The sequence below is a fragment of the Acipenser ruthenus genome, chromosome 53 (genome assembly GCF_902713425.1).
Source record: "Acipenser ruthenus chromosome 53, fAciRut3.2 maternal haplotype, whole genome shotgun sequence".
NCBI lineage: Eukaryota > Metazoa > Chordata > Actinopteri > Acipenseriformes > Acipenseridae > Acipenser > Acipenser ruthenus.
The window spans coordinates 6,548,274-6,573,374 of NC_081241.1; the positions used below are offsets into that span (position 1 = coordinate 6,548,274).

The 25,101-nt window shown below is 42.6% G+C and overlaps 1 protein-coding gene across 1 annotated transcript in view; it reads right to left on the minus strand.

Annotated features, from left to right (window-relative positions):
• The window catches only part of LOC117965738 (E3 ubiquitin/ISG15 ligase TRIM25-like), a 323,400-nt gene that overhangs the window by 101,889 nt on the left and 196,410 nt on the right, over nucleotides 1-25,101 (minus strand). The window contains exons 3-5 of the mRNA XM_059016625.1: nucleotides 23,927-24,160; nucleotides 23,613-23,772; nucleotides 22,631-22,696 (exon numbers count right to left, since the gene is read on the minus strand). Coding sequence (XP_058872608.1) covers nucleotides 22,631-22,696; nucleotides 23,613-23,772; nucleotides 23,927-24,160 — 460 coding nt within the window. The remainder of the gene's footprint in view (nucleotides 1-22,630; nucleotides 22,697-23,612; nucleotides 23,773-23,926; nucleotides 24,161-25,101) is intronic.

Below are 25,101 nucleotides of genomic sequence, written 5' to 3' on the forward strand. Positions count from 1 at the left end.
CCAACTCCATTTGCAGAAATGCAGCCCCAAACTTGCAAGGAACCTCCACCATGCTTCACTGTTGCCTGCAGACACTCATTTGTGTACTGCCTTCTGCTACAGCCAAATATTTCAAATTTTGACTCATCGGTCCAGAGCACCTGCTGCCATTTTTCTGCACCCCAGTTCCTGTGTTTTCGTGCATAGTTGAGTCGCTTGGCCTTGTTTCCACGTCGGAGGTATGGCTTTTTGGCCGCAAGTCTTCCATGAAGGCCACTTCTGACCAGACTTCTCCGGACAGTAGATGGGTGTACCAGGGTCCCACTGTTTTCTGCCAATTCTGAGCTGATGGCACTGCTGGACATCTTCCGATTGCGAAGGGAAGTAAGCATGATGTGTCTTTCATCTGCTGCAGTAAGTTTCCTTGGCCGACCACTGAGTCTACGGTCCTCAACGTTTCTCGTTTCTTTGTGCTTCTTCAAAAGAGCTTGGTCAGCACATCTGGAAACCCCTGTCTGCCTTGAAATTTCTGCCTGGGAGAGACCTTGCTGATGCAGTATAACTACCTTGTGTCTTGTTGCTGTGCTCAGTCTTGCCATGGTGTATGACTTTTGACAGTAAACTGTCTTCAGCAACCTCACCTTGTTAGCTGAGTTTGGCTGTTCCTCACCCAGTTTTATTCTTCCTACACAGCTGTTTCTGTTTCAGTTAATGATTGTGTTTCAACCTACATATTGAATTGATGATCATTAGCACCTGTTTGGTATAATTGTTTAATCATACACCTGACTATATGCCTACAAAATCCTTGACTTTGTGCAAGTGTACCTAGAAGAATTGATGCTGTTTTGAAGGCAAAGGGTGGTCGCACCAAATATGGATTTGATTTGGATTTTTCTTCTGTTCACTCACTTTGCATTTAGTTAATTGATAAATATAATCTATTAACATGTCTATTTTTGAAAGCATTCTTACTTTACAGCATTTTTTCACACCTGCCTAAAACTTTTGCACAGTACTGTGTGTGTATATATATATATATATATATATATATATATATATATATATATATATATATATATATATATATATATATATATAATCCATATGGGGCTCAGATATAATTAAGACTTGCATTATTTTTTTGTATTACTCTGTTACTAGTGAGTCTGAATGCTAAGTTTCATTCATTGTGTTGAGTTTGAAAAATAGTCAGACTGATAGACACAAATAAAAGCTGTAAAGCGGATTCATTCTCCTGCGTCTTTTTGAGAACTTGTATAATAATTTACAGCACAAAACAGACCTCGAAACCACTCGGGGACGCTACATATATATTTGACATTGGTTTTTTTTTCAATATAAGGCGGCCACATAAACGAAGTTTAACACAGCACTAGCTTGTACTTTTAAAACATGTTCAGCTTATTTAAGCAAATTAGAAAAACAGTAAGGATAACAAGCTGCACTGTTTTTAAAACCTTTAAATCCGTTAACCTGTTCTGCAGTCCTACAGAACCTACACCAATTTCAAACACCATTTCCATCACTTCACACCAATTTAAATCAAGTATTAATACTGACTATGAAGCTTCTAAACACACACGTACTATCGGGGCATTCAAAGTATTTCTTAAAGGTATATTTGCAAAAAAATAAATAAATAACTGCACTCTTACCGTAAACTTTCGAATATCCATATGGGGCTCAAATCGGTGAGAAGAATGGACGTTAATCCAGCCAAGCATTGTCTCCTCCAATGATATTGAAATGCGACTAAATCCTGTATTTTGGACCTTGGTGATACTGCAACAGGACCATCACAGCCTTGTTACCTGTTTATCAGAAAACTGTCTTTGGTAAGCAAAACCATTCATTTTCATCAGAATATTAAAATACGTTTTCATATTTAGAGTACAGTAAGCAGGCAGATGCGGTTTTCGGCTTTCCTTGCAGACACTTTTTCAGACGTTCAAAAGAACCCGCTTTAACTGAAAATGGAGTGAAGGACTGGAAGAATCTAAAGAAAACACTTCAGAAGCACCACAGACAGCGTTCTGAGAGATGGCATTTGTTCAAACAGTTGAAGGAAGGAAGTATGTTCTGACTACAGTGTCACACTGATCACATTCTCACAAAAAGGTGGTGCGTTAAAACAGACAGTATGCTACGAAAATATTTTGCCACAAGTTCTGTAAAATCAGATTGAAATGCAACTGAATCCTGTATCTGAACTACAGTGTTGATTTTGATATCGCAGCTGCCCTAGCGGTCTGGCGGTTGCGCAGTAGGAAAACGAGCAATATGTTTGTTAAGGGGCGTTCACAGCGGGCAAAAGGAATGGTTTTCAATGAAGGCGGTTACGCGCAGCGAGTGTGATACATTACCACACATGTCTGTAATTATACAAAGTGAAAGTAAAACATGTCCCGAGCGCGTTACAGCGTCAGCAGCAGCCATGGCTTTCATTTCTAAGAGGAGCAAACTGTTCTTTCTCTTTAACAGGGCAGGGAATCATGGCTGCAGAAAAAGAGGCTGAAGAAACTGTTTCTCAAGAGTTGCACAGCTCCTCTGAGCTGAGGATCGTGCTGCTTGGGGGAGGCAGGACTGGGAAGAGTTCATCAGGAAACACCATCCTGGGCAGAGAGTTTAGATCCGGACCCAGCCTCTCTAGAAGAACGAGGAAGTGCAAGAAGAGAACAGGAGAAGTGGCTGGGAGACGGGTCTCTGTGGTCGACACTCCAGACTTGTTAGACACAGACCGGGTCGAGATTGAGAGATGTGTTTCTCTGTCTGCCCCGGGACCCCATGCTTTCCTTTTGGTGATAGAGGTGTATCCAAAAGAAATTATTCACACTCACCGTGAGTTTCTAGTAGAACAGCATTGTGAATCCTTTGATAAAGTGCAGGAACTGTTTGGTGAGAGAGCTGTGAGGAACACGATGATCCTTTTCACCCGTGGGCATTATCTGGACGGCAGGACGATTGAGCAGCACATTGAGGAAGCTGATGAGGAGTTCCAGCAGCGTGCTGAGAAATGTGGGAACAGGTATCATGTTCTCAACAATCTGGACAGGAGCGATCGCACTCAGGTCACACAGCTCCTGGACAAGATAGACAACATGGTGAAGGGAAATGGAGGCTGCTACCTTCCAAATGAGATTTACCAGCAGGTAGAAGAAAGAATTAGACTAAAGGAACAGGAGCTGCATGAGAAACACAAAGAGGAACTGAGGAGGAGAGAAGAGGAGGTGAAACAGAAATATGAGGAGGAACAGAGGAGAAGAGAAGAGATGAAACAGAAATATGAGGAGGAACAGAGGAGGAGAGAACCATTCATTTTCATCAGAATATTAAAATACGTTTTCATATTTAGAGTACAGTAAGCAGGCAGATGCGGTTTTCGGCTTTCCTTGCAGACACTTTTTCAGACGTTCAAAAGAACCCGCTTTAACTGAAAATGGAGTGAAGGACTGGAAGAATCTAAAGAAAACACTTCAGAAGCACCACAGACAGCGTTCTGAGAGATGGCATTTGTTCAAACAGTTGAAGGAAGGAAGTATGTTCTGACTACAGTGTCACACTGATCACATTCTCACAAAAAGGTGGTGCGTTAAAACAGACAGTATGCTACGAAAATATTTTGCCACAAGTTCTGTAAAATCAGATTGAAATGCAACTGAATCCTGTATCTGAACTACAGTGTTGATTTTGATATCGCAGCTGCCCTAGCGGTCTGGCGGTTGCGCAGTAGGAAAACGAGCAATATGTTTGTTAAGGGGCGTTCACAGCGGGCAAAAGGAATGGTTTTCAATGAAGGCGGTTACGCGCAGCGGCAGAGGGACGCGCAAGAGATAAAATATTTTCAACTTTTGCCGCGCAGCGTCGTGACGTAACCTACCAACAGCCAATCAGGGAAGAGTAGGAGGTTCCTTTGCGAGGAAGAAATAAAAAAATAAAAGGGAGGAAACGCTGCTCGCTTTAATTTTCAGATTTCCCGGCGTTGTATATACAACAATTAATAGTTACCGAGATATTAATAAAAAAAAAGCTGCAGCATGGAGGTCTGTGGGTGTACAAATGGGATTACCGAGTGAATATTAAATATTTATAATTACGTAAATTAGGTCATATATATTTTTTGTGCTAAACTCCACATTGAAAATAATTATGCACCTGCTACAATAACGTAAGCCTTTTGTTTGATAAATTAACTGCAGACAAACTTTTAAAAGATAAAGCAAAACGTTTTATCCAAATCTGAGACCTATGGGTGACAGTGATGTATTGACACGGAATGACCTATAAGTAAAAATGTAAAAAATGGGATAGTAAACTTAAAAAGACCCGCTGTATTTATTTATTTATTTATTTAAACAATGCTGTGCTGCCATGCCACTTCACCTGGCGCAGCCGATGGTATTCGTCGTACTGTTCTCTTTTCTTCAGGATGTCATGTACCCACAACGATCTTACATATAGTTTTTTTTTCTTTCTCCGGTAGAGCAGAGCAATCGCAATTTTTTTTTGCTTGTTTGCTGTGCATTCTTCGAAGTATTGTGTGTGTGTGTGTGTGTATATATATATATATATATATATATATATATATATATATATAAATTAAAAACAACTTGATGGGGGGTCGGGTCTTTCGGGGTGATTGTGGTGTTACATAACGTAAGCAGACAGACTTAAAAGATAAAGCAACACGTTTTATTTGGTGTACATATATTTTAACAGTTTTTAACAAAATTAATACAAAAGGTTTTATAAAAAAAAAATCATAATGTTTCGCTCCTCAGTTTTGTCTTTTGTCAGTGTCTTCATTTCTGTCAAAAGAGTTTTATTTTCCCGCTGGCATTTACTGTTTGTTGCTCGGTACCCAAAAGCCGCTGTACCTGCAGCCGTGACGTAACAACGGACCGCCCACTGCCGCGTTTGGTGTGAACAGTACTGCAGCGCGGCGCGTCCGGTGTGAACGCCCCATTAGACCAGCTTGCGCGCTTGCGGGAAAACAATCGATCTTCTTATTTTTTCAAGGGCTTTCGTTTTTGATATACTGTATGAAATTAGTGTTTTCAGTTACTTTCCAAAATGCTTGAGCGTTTCTTTTTCTGTCAACATGTATAGTAGTAACTGGACAGGACTTCCACTCTTAAGATGTCCCTTCTTTCCTTTGCTGTCTTCCGCAGTGAAATCCCTCTGGTCACGAGCACATTCTTCTGGGGTTTTTGTGCGTAGGCATTTTTATACATTTCACCACAATTCTGTTTTAAATCCTCCATGTCTTAATTGTAATACAGTTTGAAATCCCGCTAACAAGTCTCCATTCTGATTGTAATCTCGTTTTAAATCTCACAAGCGGAGTCTCCAATAGAAATGTAGGAATGTGCTGTCACTCAGTAGCTAGCTGGGGGAGGGGTTTAAAGCATTCAGAACGCATAGATGCAGTTTTTCCTGTGTTTTCCAGTGTTTATTGGCTATCCACCGATTTCATTTTTCTTGTATCGGGGGTGTTTTATCGGGTGTTATCGGTTAAAAACGAACATCAGCCCTAATTATGTGTAATTATGTTATTGAAACTGAACAGGAATGTGTATGACTCCCTTGTCAATACAGTTGAGTGGAAATTATGGGTTGTTTTTTTGTAATAGTGTCTATATATCAATACTGAAACCATATCCATTATTTTCGTTAATATATGTCTGGCATGTATTGCATGACAATCAAATTAGCTTATTGTTATCGTGGATTTAAAACAAACATACAAAATAAATCAAATCCTGCTACTCACCGCTGTTAAATTAAACACGAATTTACTTTACACCTAGATGAGATGACAAATGTCACATTAAAAAATAACTAAATAAATAAAAGCTTTGTTTTTGTTTCTGAAAAAATAACTACTGGCGTTTTAGTCCTTTATAATCTTCCAACAAACTCTCCCTTTAAATTCAGAAATTCGTGCATTATAGGCAATATCTACCAATTTTCTGTGACACCGGTACTACCCATTATTATTATTATTATTATTATTATTATTATTATTATTATTATTATTATTTAGGCAACAGTGTGGAGTAGTGGTCAGGGCTTTGGATTCTTGACTGGAGGGTTGTGGGTTCAATCCCCGGTGGGGGACACTGCTGCTGTACCCTTGAGCAAGGTACTTTACCTAGATTGCTCCAGTAAAAACCCAACTGTATAAATGGGGAATTGTATGTAGAAATAATGTGATATCTTGTAACTATTGTAAGTCGCTCTGGATAAGGGCATCTGCTAAGAAATAAATAATAATAATAATAATAATAGTCGTTTAGCGGAGGCTTTTATCCAAAGTGACTTCCAGAGACTAGGGGGGTGAACACTGCATCATCAACAACTGCTACTGCTACTGCAGAGTCACTTCCAATAGGAGCTTGTTTGTTTGACGTCTCATCCGAAGGACGGAGCACAAGGAGGTGAAGCGATTCGCTCAGGGTCACACACACACGCACACACACACACAGCGAGCCAGTGGCTAGCATTGAACCTGGAACCTTCTGGTATCAAGCCCCTTTCTTTAACCACTGGACCAACAGCCCCTTCCTTACTAAATATATTGGTAACCCGGAATAGATAATTATCTGCTCATTAACAATATGCTAAATATTCTAATGAGCAATCTGTCCCACAAGTTCAGTGCTACCCTAAACATGATTTAATTTACTAATAATGCAGAATGACTGGGTGGAGCATTTGTTCTCTAGTTTACCCAATAAATGATTTTTCTGAGTGCTGACTGCCGATGCTGGGACAATATTCAAGGCAGGACTGTCCTTGGTAGTCCATAGCCAGAAACATATTTCTGAGGGTAAAATGAAGAGGAGATGTCATTTCCCATTGGGAGCACGTGGATCGTGTTTCGGGTACCACAGCACTTGTGAGAGAGGCTGTTCCAGTCGTTCTGTAAATCATTTGTGTTCATACTTTGTGTCAGTACCGTACATTTTTCTTGTTGTTTATTCAGTGTCTAGAGGTGAAGGAGAGGCTCCCCTTGCAGATAACCAAGTGCCTCCCAGCCCCCCTGAGCTGAGGATGGTGCTGCTTGGGAAATCTGGGGCTGGGAAGACTGCAGCAGGAAACACCATCCTGGGCAGAGAGGAGTTCAGATCTGAAGCCAGCTCCTCTGCAGTAACGAGGGAGTGTGAGAAGAGAAAAGGACAAGTGGCTGGTAGACGTGTTGCTGTGATCGACACTCCAGAGATCTCTCAGGACAAACTCCAGATTAGGAGCTGTGTTTCTCTGTCTGCCCAGGGACCCCACGCTTTCCTCCTGGTGATACCGGTGGGCCGATTCACAGAGGAAGAGAGGAGAGCAGTGGAGACAGTCCAGGAGATATTCAGTGAGGAGGCTGTGAGGAGATACATGATGCTCCTTTTCACACACAGTGACAAACTGAAAGGCAAGACCATTGAGGATTATATTCAGACAGGGAGCAAGGAGCTCCAGCAGCTTGTTGAGAAATGTGGGAACAGGTATCATGTTCTCAACAATGAAGACAGGAGTGATCGCACTCAGGTCACACAGCTCCTGGACAAGATAGACAACATGGTGAAGAGAAACAACAACAGCTACTACACCAGTGAGATGTACCAGCAAGCAGAAGAAAGGGCTGGAGAAGTGAGGATAGGGAAGAAAGGAGATGAGCAGATTGACAGGGTGGGGTATGAAAAGAGCAAACTGCTAAAGGAGAGGCCAGGAGAGCTGGAGCTACAACTGGAGCTGAGGAGAGAGAGGGAGAAATCCAGAGTGCTGGAGAGGGAGCTGAAGAGAGAAAGGGAGAAAAGAAGAGAACTGGAGCAGGAGCTGGAGCGGAGGAGAGAGAGAGGGAGAAATCCAGAGGGTGGGAGTTGAAGAGAGCACAAGAGGGGAAGCAAGAGCTGAAGAAAGAGAGCGAGAAAATGAGTGAGCTGGAGAAGGAGCTGGAGCGGAGGAGAGAGAGGGAGAAATCCAGAGTGCTGGAGAGGGAGCTGAAGAGAGCACAAGAGGGGCAGCAAGAGCTGAAGAAAGAGAGGGAGAAAATGAGTGAGCTGGAGCAGGAGCTGGAGCGGAGGAGAGAGAGGCAGAAATCCAGAGTGCTGGAGAGGGAGCTGAAGAGAGAGAGAGAAAGGGAGAGAGCTGGAGGAGGAGCTGAGGAGAGACAAAGAGGAGGGAGAAGAGGGGGAGCTGAAGATAGAAAGAGGGTGGAGCAAAAGGAAACCAAAAATGACTGTTAAAGTTTAAATGAACGACCAGGAGGATTAGGAGCAGTGTTCTAAGAAATACATCACTGAGAAACCCACAGCCCAGAGTTTACTTCAGTACAATACAATGCATTTACATAATGATGCATCAGCTCAGGTTGCTTCAACGAGTCTGTTTCCTTGGTCTTGTGAAGGAAAAACAAACCATTTGTAATGTATTTAAATTTAAAAATTCTTTCTAACCAGGCATTTTATTAAAGTAACATTTTCTTTGACAAAAGAAACCTAAAATATTTACTGAAAGCCTGTGTTTTCTACCTAAGAGCTTCAGCCGCTAACATGGAAAGCTTCAAGGAGATCTCAGGAATGGTTCTTACAAGTCTGCTGTTATCCTTCCAGGAAGGGAGGCAATTCAAACACATTCAAACAGAACGACATCTAACTGATAGAACAGACAGGACACCAGATTCTTATCACAGCAGATGTTGGTTTGTGACATCCAGCTGTGGTAGACCAAGACCATCAAGTAAAAAAGAAACGTCTCAACTGGTGACATTTGTCTCACTTCGTCCGACTGCAAAGGAAAAGCAGATTCCTGGCTTCGGCTAGAGATAAAATAGGTAGAGGGCGACCCCTTGTGGAAGAAGCACAAAGGACAAGTTCCCAGCAGTGCTTATGGCAAGAGAGAAAATAAAACTAAAGAAACTAAGAATATTCTTAAAACATCTCTATTTAAAAATCACTATGACCACAAAATATGAGAATTTCACTCTCATATCCCCTACACACCCCAAATATCACTGTCAGCAAATTTGCTAGTAAAGACGCCAAACAAGAACATGCCCTGATATATTTAGTATGTAAATTAAGGAAATTGTTTCACACGAAGGTGACAGAAATGTGGAATAAACTATAAAATAACTAGCATGAGTTATATCCTTTCAAAAGGTTTTCATTCTTAACTTGTATTATTATGTATTTCTTAGGAGACACCCTTATGCAGGGCAACTTACAATTGTTACAAGATATCACATTATTTTTACATACAATTACATTATTTTTTTACATACAATTCCCCATTTATACAGTTGGGTTTTTACTGGAGCAATCTAGGTAAAGTACCTTGCTTAAGGGTACAGCAGCAAAGTCCCCCACCTGGGATTGAACCCACGACCCTCCGGTCAAGAGTCCAGAGCCCTGACCACTACTCCACACTGCTGCTTAAAAAGCACTAAAGATGCATTGACTATAAGCACTGTTGAAGGACAGAGTTAAATACATTTTTTATAATGTATTGTAGTTTTAACTTATTACTTCAGTTTTGGTGTTATGTTAGCATTATTTTTAGCCAGTGGCTCTTTGATGTAAAGTATAACAGTTTAATTGTTTAATCATAGAGTAAATTACGTGTATTCGATTATTAAAATAGACTGAAATGGCCCATCCCTAGTCTAAACGTGTATGACATATTTGGCGTAAGTTTTGATGTTTTGTGGTTAAGTATATCATATAACTTCTGATTAAATAAAATCATTATAAAATGTCAAGTAGTCTTTCATTTGTCTGTTCAAAAAGCACCATCAAGCATTTAGTTGAACCTGAGGCAGACATGCAATAATTTCCATTACATGAGAGTAGATGCTAAAACTTCATGCTGACTTGAACTCGGCTCTCACCAAGATAAGCACCAACTAAGACATAGCTGTACAGTAAACTAATGTGATCCATCTTCGTCTCCATCCGTTTGTGTTTCCATCCATCTGATGATGTAGATATTCTTCTGTCTGGTGTTGATGGCTGAAGTGTAATGCTGGCTCCAGGGATCAGCTTATTTTGCCTTCCCAGCGCATCAGCACACACAACGGCTGCGATGCTGGCTCCAGGGGTTCAACTACAGTGCGGTCTCCTCAGTGCATCAGCATGACAACCATCCGGATTTAGCTAAGAAGGGGGTCTTCAAGTGGGCACCTTCCATCCTCGGTGTTTCATCGACTAGCCCACGACACTTCAAGAGGGCTCGACGGTGATTCTGGCATCCCAAATCATTTGTTTTAAATACAAAATATATAATTAGGAGCCTTTGGTCCCGCTTTGATAAGAAATATATTTTTACTTGAAATTCAGGATTCTGTGCTGGACCAATTACTAGAGACATCTTTCATTACTTCAAACAAGTTTAAAACAAACTTAAATATGCTTAATCTTCCTATTGGGTGATTGTGCTGCAATATGTAAACTATCTCAGAACAAGTGACGCTTGAGCAGCTTTGAGAAACTGTGCCATGTGAATGCTTTTTAATCAATGTTTCTGATCATCTGCTTTCTTATCAACAAGATGTAAAGGGAACATCCCCACTAGACTAGCTGCCCAATGTCTATGATTTTGTACTTGGTGTGAATGGAAAACAGAAAGCCTTGATTAGAACAACATGAGGCAGCAATTCTTAAGACAATGCATGGGGCCGCAGTGGCAGGAGATGATGAAGGACCCTCCACACTTTAGAGCATCGTTTTCACAAGCAGAACCACCACCATCCCTTCCAGGACAGTGAGGACAGGGTCATGTATAAAAGGTAATAGAAACTGTGTTTCTGTGAATAAGGGCAACAAGACCCCGGGTCTGGAACAGTAACAAGAGCCCGCAATGTGTAAAAAGTGCCTCCTATTTTCTGTTCTGAATGCCCCTTTTATCTAATCTCCATTTGTGACCCCTGGTCCTTGTTTCTTTTTTCAGGTCAAAGAAGTCCCCTGGGTTGACATTGTCTATACCTTTTAGGATTTTGAATGTTTGAATCAGATCGCCGCGTAATCTTCTTTGTTCAAGACTGAATAGATTCAATTCTTTTACCCTGTCTGCATATGACATGCCTTTTAAACCCGGGATAATTCTGGTTGCTCTTCTTTGCACTCTTTCTAGAGCAGCAATATACTTTTTGTAACGAGGTGACCAGAACTGAAGACAATATTCTAGGTGAGGTCTTACTAATGCATTGTAAAGTTTGAACATTACTTCCCTTGATTTAAATTCAACACTCCTCACAATATATCCGAGCATCTTGTTGGCCTTTTTTATAGCTTCCCCACATTGTCTAGAGGAAGACATTTCTGAGTTAACATAAACTCCTAGGTCTTTTTCATAGTTCCCTTCAATTTCAGTATCTCCCATATGATATTTATAATGCACATTTTTATTGCCTGCATGCAATACTTTACACTTTTCTCTATTAAATTTCATTGTCTGCCCAGTTCTGAATGCTGTCTAGATCATTTTGAATGACCTTTGCTGCTGCAACAGTGTTTGCCACTCCTATTTTTGTGTCGTCTGCAAATTTAACAAGTTTGCTTACTATACCAGAATCTAAATTTATTATTATTATTATTATTTATTTCTTAGCTGACGCCCTTATCCAGGGCGACTTACAATTGTTACAAGATATCACATTATTTTTACTTACAATTACCCATTTATACAGTTGGGTTTTTACTGGAGCAATCTAGGTAAAGTACCTTGCTCAAGGGTACAGCAGCAGTGTCCCCACCGGGATTTGAACCTACGACCCACCAGTCAAGAGTCCAGAGCCCTAACCACTACTCCACAATCATTAATGTAGATTAGGAATAGCAGAGGACCTAATAATGATCCCTGTGGTACACCACTGGTTACCTCGCCCCATTTTGAGGTTTCTCCTCTAATCAGTACTTTCTGTTTTCTACATGTTAGAACATAAGAACATAAGAAAGTTTACAAACGAGAGGAGGCCATTCAGCCCATCTTGCTCGTTTGGTTGTTAGTAGCTTATTGATCCCAGAATCTCATCAAGCAGCTTCTTGAAGGATCCCAGGGTGTCAGCTTCAACAACATTACTGGTGAGTTGGTTCCAGACCCTCACAATTCTCTGTGTAAAAAAGTGCCTCCTATTTTCTGTTCTGATAACCACTGATAACTGATAACTTTCTGTTAACCACTCCCTAATCCATGTGCATGCATTTCCTTGAATCCCTACTGCGTTCAGTTTGAGAATTAATCTTTTATGTGGGACTTTGTCAAAAGCTTTCTGGAAATCTAAATAAACCATGTTGTATGCTTTGCAATTATCCATTTTCAATGTTGCATCCTCAAAAAAGTCAAGTAGGTTAGTTAGGCACGATTTCCCTTTCCTAAAACCATGCTGACTGTCTCCCAGGATATTGTTACCATAAAGGTCATTTTCCATTTTGGATCTTATTATAGTTTCCATAAGTTTACATATAATAGAAGTCAGGCTTATGAATTCTATTATATTATATGAATATTTTGAATTCTACCCACGCTGAAAGAAATAAGAAAGTATTACTTGTGTTCTTGTTTACACAGACGGACAAATTCCTAGTCTATTTTTATTGAAAAAAAAGGGAAACTACTTACCTACACTGGTTGGCCCGTACCATTCGAGGCCTACGGTGTGTTACTTGCCTTATCTCCAGGTTTTCCAGTCCAGCTTCCAGGTCGGGTGTGGTGGCAGTACACAGAGGATCGGGCGAGGTCCGAGGGCGTGGTAGGAATGCGGGAGAGAGGAGAGAAACGCAAAGTGAAAGACTGGCTGAAGGGAAGTGACCAGAGCTTCTGGGTGGAAGTAGTGATTTACTTACCTGTGGTACAGTTCCTGACGACCCCTTTTTCTTTACCCCGCTTCCTGGTTGCAGGTTCTTCGGGGTGGTGGTCGATCGGCCGGGAGAGGTCCAGCAGAGAGCGGCTGTCCTACCAGCGATGAGGAGTCCTATTACAGACCAAGTGAGTTGGAGGGGGCTACCCCGGGAGCGTGGGATTTGCCCCGGACTATTTCTTTCTGTTTCGTCCCATCTTTGTGTTACGTCCGTGACTGTGATGTTTTATGTGGACCTTGTTTTTATGTTTTTATTTTTTTCTCGGAGCCAGTGACCGACAGGAGGGGATTGCCTTAGAGTGCTGTGGATTTTTGCTTTTTTTCTGTTCTGTTTTTGGCATTCCCTAGTGTGGTCCTTTTTTTGATTTTAGTCTAGCGATCTCTTTTTATACCGTGTTTTTAGTACCGTCTAGAACAATACAATTTGTTTTACCCGATACGGTTTCATTGTGTGTGTGTGTGAACCTGGGGATCAAAGAACCTGAACAGGAGAGTATAATTATCATTCTGTTACTAAGGTCCTTTGCCTTATTAAAAACAAGGTGGCGTAGTTGTCAGCTACATAGGTATTATCGTCAAGGTTATCTCAGGTCACCCCACCCGTGACACTGCTGATTTTTTGGCGTAGTCAGCAGGATTCCCGGTTCTTCCCTGCACACAAAATGGACGCTCAAGGGGCTGGGGCCGCCCCATTAGGTGGTATGATGGGCATGCCTTGGTTTATGGGGCTAGCGTGGGTGCCCAAATTTAATGGAGAAGGGAATTATAGAGACTGGTGGGCTCAGGTGCATGCAATGTTGCGGTCATGTAGGCTGGGAGAAACCCAGCAGGTGGATCTCCTGTGTGGGGCGCTACAGAGAATAGCCAAACAGGAAGTGATGGTACTGGAGGAAGAAGAACAAGGCACCTGTGCACAGATATGGAGAACACTGGACGAACTGTATGGGGACAAGGCTCCAGGGGTGAAGCTAAGAGTGGATTTCTTTGCGGCACGTCAGAATCGGGGTGACTTGATGGGAGCTTTCATTCTCCGATTGTGTGGGCTGTTTTCCAGGTGGCACCAAGCGCTACAACGACAGGTATGTTGAAACCCGCAACTGACCTTCCTGAAAGTTATACGGGAGGCCAAGATCTTGGAGAGGAAGGCAGATAAGGTGGACCCTGTGATGTTGCCCAGGCCCCCCATTGCCCCGCTGCAGGATCTGGAAAGTTGGAAGAACAGCATCCGGTCAAAATTGGCCAAAGAACTTCAAGAGCAGATGCGAGAGCTGGGTAAGTCCCTCCGAGAAGAAATACAGAGACAACCCGGGCCTCAGGCCATTGCAGTAACACCTGTGTCTGCTAGTTCTTCTAGGGGAAGGGTTGAATAAGGACAGTACCAGCCATGGCCCCGCCTAAGTTGGGATGAACAGGGGCGCCCCATCTGCGCACAATGTGGCCGAGTGGCCACATCCGCCGAGACTGCCAGCAACAGAGAGGTGACTCCCGGCAGGAACATTTAAACTAGGACGCCCGGCCACCGTGGGACGAGTGGACGGTAGGTTAGACCAGGGAGGACGGTCTATTGAAGAGCCCATGTTGCTGGAGGAATGTCCGGGGGTGGAAGTGCAGATTTGGGGAGTGCAGATGCCCTGCCTGCTGGACACTGGATCCCAGGTGACCTTATTTAGTAAATCTTTCTTTGAGAGATGGTTGGGCCAGGAGTCTGTGAGAGGGGCCACCGACATCTCTTGGCTCAAACTGAGAGCCGCAAATGGGCTACAGATACCCTACATTGGGTATGGATTTCATTATAGGAGGAGTGAAGGTCCCAGATCGGGGGGTTGTCATCGTGGAGGATAGTGCCCTGAGTGCAGAGCGGGGAATCCTGGGAATGAACGTGATCATCCACTGCTTGGAAGAGCTATTCGGGGGAGCCAGTCCGAGACTTGGGAACTTCGAATCGGCCGTGTCCACCAAGGCAAGGGGTGAGTGGGATTAGGCCTTCATCGTTTGCAACAAGGTCGAGCGGGAAGAGGCCCCCGATGGGTTGCGTAATGTGAACCCTTACCCCATTGAGATCCCTCAGCGACGGCCATTAGCAACCGTGTTTAGGGTTGAACTTACAGATGTACACAGTGACCGTGATCTTGTCTTACAGTACCTCCACCCAGACGTACTGGAAGTGGATGTCCACCCTGTGTATTCATTGGCGACTGAACCAGAACCAGACCTGGCCTTTGAGGGGGATTCACTCTACCCTGCTCAGCAGAGGGAGCTGGATGATCTATTACAGCTTTGGAAGAAAGTGTTCGCGGCACACGAGGATGACTTTGGACAAACTGATGCCGTCATCCATAACATCCCTACGGGTACCGACCCACCTTCCCGGGAGTGGTACCGGCCTATCCCACCCACCCTGTATACAGATGAGGGTGCTACTGCAGAACATGATTGACCAAGGCATGGTCAGGGAGAGTAGCAGCCCGTGGGCGGCCCCTGTAGTTCTGGTCAAAAAGAAGGATGGTTCTTGGAGGTTCTGTGTAGACTATAGGAGACTCAACGCCTTGACCCATAAGGATGCGTACCCCCTCCCCGGATAGAAGAATCCCTCACCAACCTTACCAAGGCAGAATAGTATTCCACCTTGGACTTGGCCAGTGGATACTGGCAGGTGGAAGTAGACCCCCGTGACTGGGAGAGGATGGCCTTTACAACTCCCCTGGGCCTATACGAGTTCGAGCGGATGCTCCACTCTATAGAGGTTGATGCAGCACTGTCTGGGAAGTCAGGTACATGATTCCTTATTAATTTATTTGGATGACGTAATTATCTTCTCTCCTACTTTTGAAGCTCAGCTCCGTCACCTGGAACAGGTGTTCCAGAAGCTATGGCATCATGGGTTAAAGCTACAGCCCACCAAGTGCAAGCTGTTTCAGCAGGAAATTCGCTATCTGGGACATTGGGTGAGCAGAGCAGGTGTATCCACGGACCCCGAGAAGTTGACGGTTGTCTAGGATTGGCCTCCACCTTCGACTGTCCGCCAGGTGCATTCTTTCTTGGGTTTCATAGGATACTATAGGCAATTCATCCCAGCGTTCTCCAAGATAGATGCCTTGTTGGTAGGGACAGCGGCTTTGGGAAAGAAGACAGCCACGGTGGTTTGGATCCCCCAGTGCCAGGTCACCTTTGAGGAATTGAAGACCGCATTGGTGAGTGCCCCCATTTTGGCATACGCAGATTTCACTGCCCCCTTTCGATTGTATACGGATGCTAGCTTAGATGGCCTGGGAGCCGTACTGGCACAAGTGCAAGATGGGAGAGAGAGGGTAATCACCTATGGTAGTCGAAGTCTGCACCCGACCGAGAAGAATGATCAGAACTACAGCTCCTTCAAGTTGGAGCTGTTAAAATTAAAGTGGGCGGTGATGGAAAAATTTAAGGATTATCTGTGGGGAGTCACCTTTACTTTGTTTACAGATAACAACCCGTTGGTGCATCTAGATATGGCCCGCTTAGGGGCAACGGAGCAGCTATGGGCGGCTCAGCTGGCAAAGGTAACCTTTGACATTAAATATCGACCAGGGGTGGCTAATCAAAATGCAGATGTCCTCTCTAGACTCCCAGGAGAGATTGAGGCCCAGGCCGCCCCAATCCAGGTGGGGCCCCCCAAAGAGGGACGGACCCCACCTAGTGGGGAGAACACAGAGCCCTTAGATGCTGACTTCTCATGGGTGGAGTGGCAAGAACAGGATCCTGCGGTGCGGCTAGTTCGGACCTGGTGGACACAACACACCTTCCCCGAGGGCCAGACTCGAGCGACAGCACCCCTGAGGCTTGGAGGCTACTACAAGAGTGGAGCCAACTGACGATGGAAGGAGGCGTCTTGGTAAGGAGGGTTGCCAGGCGGGCTACCGGAGAAACCTAGACACAGATCGTGGTACCACGTGGACAGGGATATCGGATCTGGGAGAGGTACCACGAAGCCTTGGGGCATGTAGCCAGTGCCAAGCTCTTGTCAGTGCTACTGCCCAGGTTCTACTGGTATGGCATGGGAGGGGACACGAAGTGTTGGACTACGGGGTGTCCCGGGTGTGTGTGTAGCAAGGCCCATCCAGAAGCAAGAGCCCCCCTTGTCCCCATCTCTACCTCTTACCCTATGGAGGTTATTGCTATTGACTACTTGTCGTTGGGCCAAGCCGGGGATACTTATCCCTATGTCCTAGTAATGATTGACTTGTTTTCTAGGTTCACTTGGGCGGTACCCACTAGGGACCAGACTGCTCCCATCACCGTAAAGGCTCTGTGGAGGACTATAATTCAGCCATTTGGATGCCCGGAACGCATCCACTCTGATCGGGGGGCAGCGGTTGAGTCAGAACTCGTCCAAGAGCTAAGTAAGATGTATGGTTTTCGAAAGAGCCGCTCTACCCCTTACCACCCCCAGGGGAACGGGCGTGTGAGAGACTTAATCAGACCCTTCTTTCCTTACTAGCATCGTTGAAGGATGACGAGAAAGTCTACGACGAGAAAGTTACCGGAGTTGGTGCACGCCTACAATAACTCTGTGCACGAGAGTACGGGTCTTACCCCGTTTTTCGTTATGTTTGGGCGGCATGCCCGTCTTCCAGTGGATCTAGTGTCGGGGGCCATTCCAGTACGGGACCCCCAGACTTTGAAAGGGTACAATCCCACCACAAGACCCTGGAACGGGCGTATGGTACGGTGCGAGAGAATGCACAGAGACAGTCGGCACGAGGAACCCCATTGTTGCCAGGCGAGCGGGTCCTGTTAAGGAGCTTCCGGAGGAGGGCTCGGGGTAAGTTGGCACCCCGTTGTGATCCTAACCCCTATGTAGTTGTCGCATCCCTAGGCCCAGGCAATCCGGTGTACCGGGTACGGCGGGAGCATCAGGAGAAAACCATTCACCGCAATAACCTGAGGACTTGCCCGTGGACAGTGGACCCCCCTGGAGTCCCAAAGATCTCCAGCACCTCCAGTAAGGGGAGGACACCCAATAGAGATGAATGATATGAGACCTTTCCTGATGCCTATGTGGCCGCATATTGATGTGCCTTTACCTGAGCCCGTCCAACAGTATGACGACATGCCCGCCTTTACCTGAATAAAAAAAACCTAAAGGATCTTATGTAGTTTGTTCGGTGCCCTATCACACTGAACTGGCGTAGTCAGGCTACATCTTTTGATATTTCGGAATTCAAGGCAGGTTTGTGGTGTGTTTGTACGCTTATGTGATCCGGGAGTTGTTCCAAATATATTTGATAACTATAATTGACACTTAGAAAAAAAAAATGTCTGCAAAATATTTATTGCTGCAATAACAGAGTTTTTAAAGTTTAATTATATTTATTTCCCTGGAGAATAATTGTTTCACTTTTACATGAAGTGATGAAAACGTTTTGGGTAAAGTGAATCTTCTGCACCACAAGGGGATCATTCGCAAGACAACCCCAAGCCAAACATATTATTGGATATTGATTATTTTGTAAACTTTAATTATACAGGGCGATTTCATATATTGCACAATATTGTTGGAGCATCGCAAAAGCTGTGTCGTTTATGGATCATATGTTATATGTACAATGTCAAATATTTTTCCTTTGCAGAACATCTTTTGGAGCGGACGTTGGAGCTCTTTGCAAAATGGTCCCGCTCTACTCCTCGCTCCGCTCTGCTCAAGTGCTCTGGCTCACATTGTAGTTTGCAAGTGAACTCAGTGGCTGCGTTCATATACGCATATTTTCCTGTGCAGTTTCTGCGCAGATTTTGTTCAAAACCTGTCCAAGTTCGCCATCTGCGTGAACTCATCCGGAAAAGACATCACCAGGTCACGCATCTCCCGAGCGCAGACTCTGCGCAGATCACACAATCTGAAGCGAGTAGGCAACCAGATACAATCCTCACTCCATGTGCTACTGCCACCGAGTCAGGGGCTGTGAATCGCCTTCGAGTCATGGCATTCATTATCTTATGAATGATTTAACTCTTTTTCCACACAGTTATTATACTTTTCAAATATTCAGATATTTATTCTAAAGGTTTAAACGTACAAAAATATAAAAAATGCTAAACGGTTGAAATGAACCTAAAACCGCTCTGGTATTTTCAGCAGGTGTAATTGGTTATTGATGAAAGGCTATCAGGGACAGGGAATAACCTACTTTGAATTAAGGAGAATAAATCAGCTTTAATAACAGGTAGTTGAAGTGAGATAAGTGACTTTATGTGCAAGTATTTGAACTATTTTTGTCCCAGATCAAAATACAGCATCGTTTTGGCCTTTTCTATAGCTTCCCCACATTGTCTAGATGAAGACATTTCTGAGTCAACATAAACTCCTAGGTCTTTATAATAGATTCCTTATTCAATTTCAGTGTCTGCCATATAGTATCTATAATGCAAATTTCTATTGTCTTTGTGCAATACCTTATACTTTTCTCTATCAAATGATACTTGCCATGTGTCTGCCAAGTTCTGAATGCTGTCTAGATCATTTTGAATGACATTTGCTGCTGCAACAGTGTTTGCCACTCCTCCTGTTTTTGTCGTCTGCAAATTTAACAAGTTTTACCATACCAGAATCTAAGTCATTAATGCAGTTTTCTCATGAATATTAATCATTCAGTTATAGCAATAATATAACAGACTATAATTCCATCACTTTGGTTACTAATACATCCATTCCAATTCTTCAAAGTTAACTTAAGATACATATTATAAATAAAGACGTTTATTTTAATGTACACCTATTTCATTCCACTTTTAATATTCAGTATGGGGGCTTACTTAATATTCATGAGAAAGGAGGCGGACAGTCGCATTTAATGTGATGTAATTTTGGAGCTTCCGAAAAGAGAAGCACATTTTGAATCCAGCATCATATTAACAAAGCAAAGCCCGGGTTTTATTTTCAGCCACTAGGTGGCAGTATAAAGCCATTGTTTTGGGAAGGTCACCACGGAAATATGCAGTCAAATTTCCTAAAGTCTGCAAAGAGAAAAGCGTGTTTCTCTGCAAAGAACTTGTCAAATTCTGTGGCAAAGACTTCAATGAAAAACAGTGTTAATGAGTATTACTAAATAAGAAAAAGTCACAGTTAGTTAAATTCAAATATTTATTAAATCACATTACTAAAATCTGAAAAAAAAACCCTAGAACAAACATTTTATGAAAATCAAAATAGAAAAAACAAAACACACACAATAAAGCAAACTTAAGTTCACTTTTTAAAAACTGTTACAGCACTGACTATTGGATGCCATTATAATATATATATATATATATATATATATATATATATATATATATATATATATATATAGAAAGATAGATAGATAGATAGATATGATCCATTGATCTATATATAAAACATAACAATTCTTAAAAAAGAAATTAAGTATAGTTGTGGCCAAAACATATGACTGGATTTAATCACATTCGTATTAATAAAGTGTACCAATAAACACTTCCTGTGTTGACTGTTATTCAGTACCACTGTGAGTGGATGAAGACTCAATTTGAGCCTTAAATTTAAATTGAGGAATAACGTGGATCCCTGGCAATTACTAAAGATTCAGCTGAAATACAAATCAATCAGTCGTTCATTTTCTTTAATCAAGTGAAACCCTTGAGAACACATTCTCATTTCCAATAACGCCTTGTTACCAGACTGTGCCTTTTAGAGAGAGCTCCGTTTGTAGCCCAGAGTAAAACGCTACCCACAATGCAGTGCACGTCACATCCACAGATATTGATGCGTATCATTGTTACAATGTTTAGCAACAGTGATGTAAACACTAAAGGCTGTGTATCATAGACCTTAGTATTTTGCATAAAAAATATTGTTAAGACTTTAAAATTATTCTATATACGTATACACAGTTGTAGTCAAAAGTTTACATATCCCAATGTAAATTTAGAATTTCTAGACATTTCTCAAAAACAAATAATTATAGGAAAATATTTTGAAGCAAAAGTATGTAAACTAAAGTATGTAAACTTTTGACTATAGTTGTATATATACAGGGTCACAGCCAGCCATGAAAAATGACGAGGCACTTGCCCGTGCACATTGGAATATTAATAAGCTGGATTCGCTAAACTGCGGGCTGCCAAGGGAATGTATTATTCCTTGTTATTAGGCTGATATGTACTTCTCTCTAATCAACAGTATTACTTTGCCTCACATATATGGGCAATCAACATATTTAATATGAAACCCATTCTTTGCTAATAACAAATAATTCACCTTGTTTCGCTCTGCAGGTGGTGCCGTTTTACCCCCTAACTTTCATCCAAAGTTGTGTCAGATTGAACATTCCCTTCACCCGAGGAGTGGAGAGGACAGACAGGGAGTTCAATACAAAGGGTTTCTTACAACACAAAACAGTCTAGTTCAGCTGGCAGATTGTTACAGTGGAATTACAACCAGGTCCAAACCCAGGATAGAGCGGCTCAGTGAATGTGGTTTGGAATCTGTGCAGGAGGGTCATTGTGTCAGAGACGGCATAAAAGGACAGCGTGCCGGCATTAAAGTCCAGATACACTCCTATTCTGGGGGAGTGGGGGCCAGCTATTGCAGTTTCATTGTTATTGTGCCAGGCAGTGTACCTGGAATTAGAGCAGTACAAACTCCAGGACTTGTCATTCCATCCAAGGACACATGAATCCTCTAATCCTTTCCTGTGGATTCCTTTATATGTGACTCCTATATCAGCCCCTTCCCCACTCCACTCAATCTCCCAGTAACAGCGAGTCCCAGACAAACCCTCTCTGCACAGCACTTGGACATACACATCAAATTTATCTTGATGATCACCTGGATATCTCTGGGTCTCTCCCCTCAGTGTCACCTTTCTGTTCCCTTCAGACAGACAGAGCTCTCTGTGCGCTGTGTTGGGGTCCAGTGTGAGCTGACAGGAATCTGATTGAAGAGAAGAGGACGGGTAGAGGAGAGACGGTTAGAAAAGTCAAATCACTGAGAAAATCTCCACTAGGTTTGAATGGTACAGAACCAACAAAAAGACTAATAAATATATATTACAGCAGGTTCTTTTTATAATAGGTGACATGAGACTACAGCTTGAAAACAGAAGAGGCACAAAGGTACGGAAGGGAGTAATAGGATTATTTGTATTATTTTGGATGACTTTGTGTGTATTCATTTTGCAGTTGGCAATCAATGCACAAAGTAATGATGCTAGTCATTGTAAAATATTATACACTCCCCTCCAACTAGTATTGGTTAAGATGAATACATGCAGAATGACTGGGTGTGCCGCATTTGTTCCCATTTTCCCCAAGCAGAACGCTTGCTTACTATATATCTTCAATAGAATATCATCCACTCTTCAAATATCTGTCTAATATTTTAATGAGCAATCCATCCCACAAGTGCAGTGATACTGCAATATACATTTACTACCAGCACAGGATGACTGGGAGGGATAGCTGTTCATTTTACTCCACAACTGGTTTTACATGCATTGTACATGTATTAAAAGATGGGATGATTATCTATTCAGGGATAGCGATATTTAGGTAGAGAAAGGTCTGAGTGGAAAAACAGGCAACAAATGCCCCTCCCCCAGTCATTCTGCATGTATTCATCTGAACCAATACTTGTTGGAGAGGAGTGTAGATTAATGGCTTCACAATTACTAATAAATAATAATAATTGCTGCCCTCAAGCTCCACCCCTCCCTGTTCTGTAGTGTTAGCTCTTCTCACAATGGAGTGACACATCTTTCAATCAAAACATTTCACTGAAACATTACAACTTACATTTTAAAAACTCAGCTCTGTTCCTTGGCTCTGGAGCCTGCAGACTGTAAACTGCAACTTCATTCACTGTGCAGAAAAAAAGAGAGGAATAGAATGTGGATTAATACACAACAAACACAAGACTCCAAACAGCAATCTGAAAAGAAACAAGGCTTATTCACGGCATTTCAGGATGTAAAAATCTGTACTTCAAGATGTTCATGATTACAATGAATATGTATTCCTTCCGTATCGGTGCAGCAGCCAAAGTCAATGTGAACACGTCTGCCACTGCACTGGAGTCTTGTGTTCCTTCCTCTCCATCACATATCTTTAACCAACAGTACAGTGTCCATATTAGGAAACTCTTGTGCATCAAACATACAGCAGTCATTATCTGCTCCGTCCACACATCACTCCCTCCTCCCTCTTCCCTCCTCCCTTCTCTGCTTCATCAGTCCCTGCTCTGTCCACTTTGCCCCCTCCTCTGTGCTCCCTCCTCCCATGCTCCCTTCTCCATGTTCCCTCCTTCTTCTTCCCTGCTTTCACCTCCATGCTTCCTACTCCTTACTGCCACCTCCCTGCTCCCTCCTGTCTCCTCCCAGCTTCCTCCTCCCTGCTCCCTCCCTCCTCCCTGCTCTCTCCTCCTTGCTCCAATCTCCTTGCTCTCCTCCATGCTCCTTCCTCCATGCTCTCTCCTTCCTCCATCCTCCTCCCTGCTCTCACCTTTCTGCTTCCTCCTCTATGCTCCCTCCTCCATGGTCCTCACTCCCTGCTCCCTCCTCCATGCTCCTTTCTCCCTGCTCCCTACTCCATGCTCTCTCCTTCCTGCTCCCTGCTCCCTGCTCCATTTACCATCCTCCCTGCTCATTCCTCCCTGCTTCAATATTCATATAGCCAACAATCTGCAAAAGGTCTTTATTAATGTCTTGCAAGTCCTGCCCCTCCTCAAGCCATGGTCTATTTGAGAAATCTCTACCAAAGGAATCTATTTCACACCAACCTGTTTTGGTTATTTTGACTAATTCCCCCTTGCAGAAGTCCTCAATATGGTCTTTAAGTTCAGATACAGCTTTCCTCACAGCCCCAAAAGAGATGTCTGTATTGACAGTAACGCTGGGTAAGTCTCCAGCTTCAGGAGGGGCACAGAGAGACTGAAAATTCTACAACAGGAAAGTGGAGAAAAGGAGTTTTCAGTGAAACAGAATGGGGTCCAAAACATTCCTGGGGAAAAGCAAGGATTCATTCAATTGGAGAGGTCTGTCTGAAACCGTCCTAGTTATGGACTTGAGATTTTCTAACAAGTAATGATGTTACCTGTAGAAAATGGATGTGATCCTCTGTCTCTGAAAGCTGTTTCAGCTCAGCATTTCTCCTCCTTAGCTCAGCAATCTCCTGCTCCAGTTTCTTCATACGTCCTTCAGCCTGATTCACTGCAGCCTTCTTGTTAGCTCCAATCAGCTCAATAACCTCAGTGTGGATCTTCTCAATGGATCGGATCAGCTCAGTAAAGATCTTCTTGGTTTTCTTTATTTCCCTCTGTGCAGATCTCTGAGTGAAAGAACACAGTAAAGAAGATATTTTTACAAATTATATCAAAAACACATAGTGATATTCTGTAAACTTAGGCAGATTTTGTGCAAGTCCATTTATCAGTTTAGAAATCTGTTCTAACGCATGTGTAAATGGAAAACAAAAGACAGTCTTCAATCTTTTGATATTTGTATATAAGGTTTGCTCTGTTTATTCTTCTTAATACTACTTCTATTAATACTACTACTACTACTACTACTACTACCTCTACTACTACTACTACTACTACTACTAATAATAATAATAATAATAATAATAATAACCCCCTCTTTTCAATACCCACTTTCAGTGACTCCACAGTCTGTTTCAGCTCCTCAATTTCTTTCAGTCTCTCCTGGATTCTCTGTTGTATTTCTGTCTGTGTCTCTCCCAGCTGCTGCTGTGTAGAAACACAGTGACACTCACAAAAGGCAATCATTATAATAGACAATCCCCTATTAAAGCTTGTGTTTGTGTTTCTGTGTTAAGTCTTTTTACACAGCTGCTGCAGTAGGATTCCTGTTCTATATGACTTGCTTTGAGATCAAACAGAATGCACAGAACTAGGCTTGGGATGATTTGAGAACTCGGTAACATCGTATCAAACAGAAGACACAATAAAAAAAAAATTATAAAAATAATTACCATATTATCGGAATTGTAAGATATTGTGTCATTATGACGATTATTATTATTTCTGAATTCTACAGTAATGTGTACAGAGAAGGCGTGATTTATTTTGTGTGTTATCATTATTATTTACAGTAGCCTAAAGGCTAAAGTACAAAGCAATGCACTGGCTATTCATTTGATTTTACTATGTGTATACTGTGCAGTCATTCTTAATGTAATGTGTATAAAGAACACATTACAGAAATGGTATTTTAGTGAAAAGGGAAATTCATAAATTGAGCAGTATA